This window comes from Varroa destructor, unplaced genomic scaffold (genome assembly GCF_002443255.2).
Source record: "Varroa destructor unplaced genomic scaffold, Vdes_3.0 BEIS01000006.1, whole genome shotgun sequence".
NCBI classification, from domain to species: domain Eukaryota; kingdom Metazoa; phylum Arthropoda; class Arachnida; order Mesostigmata; family Varroidae; genus Varroa; species Varroa destructor.
The window spans coordinates 2,404,420-2,411,126 of record NW_019211459.1 but is presented as its reverse complement, the minus strand read 5'-3'; the positions used below and the strand labels follow the sequence as shown (position 1 = coordinate 2,411,126).

At 37.0% G+C, this 6,707-nt stretch overlaps 1 protein-coding gene across 1 annotated transcript; it reads left to right on the top strand.

The window, feature by feature from the left end:
* The first annotated feature begins 287 nt into the window (after positions 1 to 287).
* On the top strand, positions 288 to 6,432 carry LOC111252347 (mortality factor 4-like protein 1). The gene is made up of 4 exons (XM_022810061.2): positions 288 to 619; positions 1,425 to 1,768; positions 2,747 to 3,099; positions 3,424 to 6,432. Exons 1-4 carry the CDS (start codon positions 524 to 526, stop codon positions 3,732 to 3,734), a joined length of 1,104 nt encoding a protein of 367 aa, XP_022665796.1. The 5' UTR covers positions 288 to 523; the 3' UTR covers positions 3,735 to 6,432.
* Positions 6,433 to 6,707: the final 275 nt, after the last annotated feature.

The following is a 6,707-nucleotide window of genomic DNA, read 5'->3' as shown; positions in this document are numbered from 1 at the left end:
CCCCGCGCTGAACTTCACATGTACAACTCTGCATATTGCACTGTGTCTTTCTCGACGTGTGGCTTTCGCGCTCAAGCGCGAAATTTCGTTCGCTTCAAATTAATGTAATGCTCTTGATTATTTGTAGAAATCATTGTCTTCTGATTGATAACATTCTACTAGAAATGAGATTTGCGCCAAGTTAAGCATCAAACCGAAAAAGGAACGATGAAGTTTACTTGTTTATTTCTCGCCATCCTTCGTCGTCTGCTCGTGCAGTAAAGAGGCCGCCGCCGCCGCCGGTTAGCTCGAATCGGTGTTCCGTTGCTAAATCAATAATGCTGATTAATGTGTAGTTTTGTCTCTGTGTGTGTCTATGAAAGTTCGTGTTATCATTATTATTACGCTTAAGGGATAAAATTAATTTCATTTAAGGATTCGTTAAATGCCAGCCGATTCTGTCAGCAGAAAATAGTTTGTGGCGAAATTTTTTTCAGCTTCCCAACAAGAACGAAAACGACAGAAATTACACAGCGACGCTGTGATGGCTCCTGCTCTCAAATTTAAGTTTCAGGAGAATGAAAAGGTTTTATGCTTTCACGGTCCCAGTCTCTATGACGCTAAGTGTATTAAGGCACAGGTAAAGCAAGTGTAAATCTGTAAAGATGAAAATAGTCTATGCACTGTTTATTTTTTAGCCCTAGTGAAAACGGTCATTGTTTCAAATGATGTATTGGATGATAAGGCTTCCAATGCGCCACGATATTTAATATCATACCAGAATTGAAAATGTCTGGAAGACAAAATTTCTGTTTAAAACATTTTTCTTTCAAGTGATTTGCAATATGAACATTTTGTAAAATATCTTACGCAGGAATGGTGGGAGCCAGCAACACCTGTGTAGTTCGTTATATATAATTATTATTTGTTTCTATGTAAGATACAGATACATGTATTAGATGAATTGGGTTAACATTAAATATAACAGGGATATTCGTTTATTTACTCGTCCGTAAACTGAGCGTCCTACTAAAAATTTATAACGAATAACATGTGCTTAAAGGCTGCTATAAAGAAAAAGCAAAGGCTCGAGGATTTGATGACTAACTTGGATCAACGTATGTTTTGAATAAGATTAGTTCGTTTTATATGTCAAAATTTCTCGAATTTAGAGACACATATATGCTAAAACTGAAACATACTGAAAAAATTTAACTTTATAAGAATATTAATATCATTGGTTTGGCATCTATAGCTAGAAGATAATTTCGAAATAGATAGCGAAAGCTTTATTAATTGATTTTATAAAACAACCCATGCGGATTCTTGTGGAATTTTGCTATATTTTACAAATAAATTAAAAATACGTTATTTAGTGATCGATGTTTGGTTATAGTGCTTAGTTATAAATGGCCATTAAAATTCCCTTCACCTTTGTTCTTCAGGTGAAAGATAAAACAAATCATTATTTTGTCCATTACCTCGGCTGGAATAACAAATGGGATGAATGGGTACCCGAAAACCGCGTGCTCAAAGTTAACGAAGCCAATCTCGCGAAGCAAGCAGAACTCACGGCAGCGCAACAAAAAGCGCGCAAAGATGGCAGCAAGAAAAATAAAAAACAGGAGGCAAACGTCGTCGTTACGTCGAAGGAAGCAAACGAAAAGGATAACAGTAAACGGGACTCAAGTAGTGGAGCGGCCAAAGATAACGCAAGCATTGGCGGAAGTAGCAAAACCAATAAAAACACCCAGGACAACAAAAAAGACAAGCCCGTTCCGATAGCTGGGTACGTTCATTTATGTTATGCTTTTATCTTATAACTATGTCAATTAGAAATCTTGTCAGTTTCAATAAAAAAAACAAAACGTGAACCAAGACCTATTATATTTATTTAAACAAAACATTCCTAAAGTATATATATATTCTGTCGATTACTTCAATACTCATAGAGCAGAAACATTCGAGGTCAATGCGTCCATTACTCAATTATATCAATGATAAGAAAGATGTTACTATTCCCTTAGATGAATATTCTAGTTAACTTATGTTATAGCTGCATATCTATGTAAGAGAACTGTGGTGCTAGTGTATTGAAGTGATAAGAGTGATGTGAGTATTTGTCTAAACACAAGGTCCCCTACCTGATTAACACCTTTTTAACGAAGGTGTATTGTTTCTGCTTAAACAGCTTAAAGTACGCTACGTGAAACATGCGTGAATTTTAAACACAGAAGCTATTTCGAATAAGAGCTATCGATATCATATGTAGAAGCGGTCTGTTTTGTCACAGTCCGCCATTGATATCGTTTTTCCCTCATTATTTAAGAATGCAGAGTTCAATAAAAGGTATGAGCTTTGAAATTTGACGGCTATCTGAAAAATGCAGGTACATTTGAAATGCTTATAAACATTGCAAGAATTCAAATGGCATCTAGTATTCTATAAAATATTCGACAGCGGCCGAAAACGGCGCGCGATAATGAGCCAAAGCCAGTCTATGGTTGTTCTTGAAGAAAATCATGTTCCTTGATAGAAATATTGCTGTACACGTTTTTGTATAGAAACGAGTGCATTTTTGGCGCCATAGTGCTGTTTGTAAGCCTATCCTTAAGAGTGCTGAAATTAGGCCAGAATCACCAAATACATTCAGGACTTTCAAACCATATTTAGGTTCTCTGTGTCTATGATGTATGAAAGGCATCGCTATAGTGTTTAGAAATGATATGCTTCAACATAGTTCTTTCTCTTTACTAACGCTTTTTAGGGGAAAAAAGCGAGAAACGCCAGTGACAACTGGTGGTAAAGATAAATCATCGATCATTACATCAACCATCGCTGAAGATCAGCCGAAGAAGAAAAAAGCGAAAGCAGAACCCGGTCAAGCTGATCGCGAAGAGCCGCATTATACACAGAAGGTTGAAATCCATGTAAAAATACCGGACGATCTTAAGGATCGGCTAGCTGACGACTGGGACTTTATATGCCGTCAAAAGAAGCTTGTCAAGCTGCCATGCGAATTCACTGTCGATAAAATCCTTGATGAGTACCTCGTACAAAAAGTCAGCGTGAAAGGAACCACTCCGTGCAAAGAATCTATTGTTGCAGAGTTTACAGCAGGTGCGTTGAACGATCCGATTTACTTATTTAGTTCAAGCTACACACGAGATGAAAACCTTGATATTTGCCGAGCTCAGTCCAATAAATGTAAATGTGTGTTAATAAGCATAGCACATCGTGGCCTGAAGTGAACAAAAATGTAGTCGAAATGCGCGCATATAAATCCCTCCTTTATATATTAATTAAAAATACCATGTCGCACGTAAACATTTTCGCTTTTTTTCAACCCAAATTCTTTTAAATTTGTGTGTATTGACCGTTGATTGACTGAAGATTGTTAACTAAAGTGTTGCATTTTTTGTGTAATGTGCTTTTATTTTCTAGGCCTTCGTTGCTACTTTAATTCGATGTTGGGTAAACACTTGCTATATAAATTTGAGCGTCCACAGTACGCGCAGTTATTGGAAGAACATGGAGACAGGATGATGTCGCAACTGTACGGCGCCGTTCATTTGCTACGCATGTTTACCCTCCTTGGTCGTTTTGTTTCATATACAGCGTTGGATGAACGCAGCGTTCAGCTGCTGCTTTCACATTTACACGACTTTCTCCGCTATATGGGCCGCAACGCGCAATTCTGCGATCGTTCTGAGTATATGATAGCTCCTCCTGATTATCACCGCCGAGCGATGTAATCTCGCGATCTCTTGGTAGTGATTTTATTTTTACCCGTTGGCTAAGCTAAGCTGTTTGCATAGCGAAACAGCCGAACTCTACCAATCATTATCACAATGTGACTTGGAACTAAAACATGCGGTTTTATTCAACGTAGCCGCATGTAACTGACAGCAAGAGTTGAAGCAAAACGAGCATCTCAGGCCCCCACCAAACCGATCTTTCAATCATCCCAATTCGACTGACTTTTTGTATTTGTGAAGACGGAGAAGACATGTATAGGCAAGTCATTTTGAGATACGTGACTGGATTCAGTAGGCTCATTAACACAGAACCGTTGTGTTATTTGTACGCAGTTAACGAATAATAAGAAATAATATGGCGTGCACCATTTACCCTCAACTGAGTGCTCACCCGCATTTTCACGTATCTGTTTTTATTTCGAATTGCACCTTTATGTAGTTGTAATTGTGCCGGTAAAGTAAACAATTCTGTGACAAGCATAAATATAACGTTCAATAATTTTAGCTCTGACCACTTGAATTTTCTAAGGGAGTTGGAATGACATGTGTGCAAGGAAGCCAATCCCACTGATGGCTTGTGTTATGGATAACCTTTATTATGTCTTATATCTGACTTATTATTTCAAATTCGAATGTATATTTGGCTTTCGACATTACGTAAACAAAATTTTCTAAATTAAGTTCCAATATGGATATGGGAGAGCAATTCAAAGTGCTGAGGAAGCTTTTTAGATTTTGCTGGAAAAATGAAGTGCGTACTGATAACTTCATAAGGAAATGTCTCGTTACTACCTAGCTCACGTCTCCAAAACAATTCGCTTCGAGAGGAGCTTGTAAACCTAGTTCTACCATAGAATGATATTTTCTGCGGTAGCTCGGGGTGTTTTCCAAAATTTTAAAAGAACCCTGTCATTTCCCGTTCCCTATTTCCTTCTGCCTACTTAACATATTGATTGGATGAACAAGAGCCTATTCAATCGTTCACAGAGCAACTCAGATCTATTTTTGACAACGATGAGTTTAACAGTAGATTTTAACTCCGGGCGGCCTTGGATATAAGATTCAGAGAATGATGTTTCTGAATATAGTTCCCTAGATAAATTGTACAGAACCAAACACGGATTGCGGCTCTGTATAACTTATCCAGGGAATATGTATTATAGACCTAAGTAAGTGCAGGTAACTGGGGTAGTGTAAAGGGAAGTCCACATTGAAAAATTTTGTACTAATTTGAATAAATCTAAAAATTATGAGGGCTTGGTATGCAGTCGAAATCAACATATATTGTGATAGGCGGCCATATGTATTCAACTACAAGTATGTGGAAACATTTAGCACTACTGTCTTCTATTGATGATTACCACTATTATTTTTTTTATTTAGACAACTATGTTTCGACTTACTATGTATAATCACAAAAAAACCCTTACAACGTATTTACATAACGTTTTGGGGTAACTTTGTTTGCTCTCTTTGTTTTACAATGCTCTTCGCTTTCACTCTGGTGCATTTCGCCATACGCGGATATCATTATTGTTATGCAGGAAGTAAGCAAGCGGTAAATAACCGTGTCCTGTAGTCCTAAACCCGCCACCGAGTCCTCATGAGCATTTTGTATATATCCACTACTGTATTACAATATTGTTTTATCGCGTTCACTTCATTTGTATTTAATATATGCAATTTCATGATTATACGAGTGAAATTTCCCTTCGCATTTGCCCAGGACATTTACTGATATGATTGAGGTATTGTCGACAGTTCAAGACTTTTTACTTCTTTAATACATTATTATTATATTTTACGAGGACTATTTGGTACAAAAATGAAAATTAGAACAAAATAATCAATGCATATCCGTGAATGTTAACGGCCGACTCGAAAGCTATAGTGACTCGCTGAATCGTAGTGCCGATCAACACAGAATCTGTTGAAGATTGTTTTAACAAATACTGAGCTCAATGCCGTGATCGTCGACGACACCTGCGTCACTGGACGGCGAATACGATGCCGTGTTCGTGAAATATTGCGACTACAAAAAAAAGCCGTCGGATCACTGGATTAAAGTCAGGGTCTCCGTTCGTCACACTGTTGTCTCTTAAGTTCAAGATTTAGCGATGATTCAGTGTTTCGGCGATCCGATACTTAAGCCTTAAATCTTGAAATTCAGGTTGATGATATCGCTATCTCAAAACTTGATCTGAAAAAAAGTGGTAACAGTGGAGACTAAAATAGGTACAACCTATTTATGAATAAGTCGACCCAGTTAGTAGTACTTAGGGGAAGGAAAACGATATGGATTATTACGATGTTTAATTGTCGACAAGAATAACATGAAAAAATCGCTGGGATTCCCGAAAAAATTTTAGTTATACTAATAGCTCATTGTAATAGTCAAAATTGCCAATGCACTGTTTTTCAGTCGGAAATCCTCAACATGTAGACAATGTAATGTAAGATCCAAATATGAGTTTTCATTTATAGAAGCCAACAAAAACTTCTAAATTAATTAATATTACTAATATGAATCAATGATGAAAACTGCTGGGCTCTTTACCGAAAAATGGAAGAATCAATTTTCCGTTTCCTGAAATATTAAATGTACATACATAAAATCTATGAGTATATTAAAAGGCTGTCAACATTAGGTAAAATTATATACATATAATAAAGCATCAGCGTTGTACAGTTATCATAGGGTGTGTCCATAATTCATTCAACCCCTTTAAGACCTGTGTGTTTTACCTGAGTCAACGGGCGTACTAAATCATTATGGTATCCTAGCGAGTTAGTCATCGACTCTTCTATTTTAACCTTAACAGGTTTTCTTGAACGGATTTGTGGTCACACAGTTCTGCGATAGTAATCTGCACTACAAAGTAAGGAACAAAAGCCCGAACGCTTGAGTCAAAAGCCTGCCATCATAAATAAATTCAATATTTGTATGCAAAACTAGTTCAATCTATATGC

Excerpts from the sequence above, each read along its gene's own strand:
- LOC111252347 (XM_022810061.2), top strand. The coding sequence starts at position 524 with ATGGCTCCTGCTCTCAAATTTAAGTTTCAGGAGAATGAAAAGGTTTTA. Across the intron at positions 620-1,424 it reads CTAAGTGTATTAAGGCACAG|GTGAAAGATAAAACAAATCA; the intron begins GTAAAGCAAGTG and ends TTTGTTCTTCAG. Across the intron at positions 3,100-3,423 it reads TGTTGCAGAGTTTACAGCAG|GCCTTCGTTGCTACTTTAAT; the intron begins GTGCGTTGAACG and ends TTTATTTTCTAG.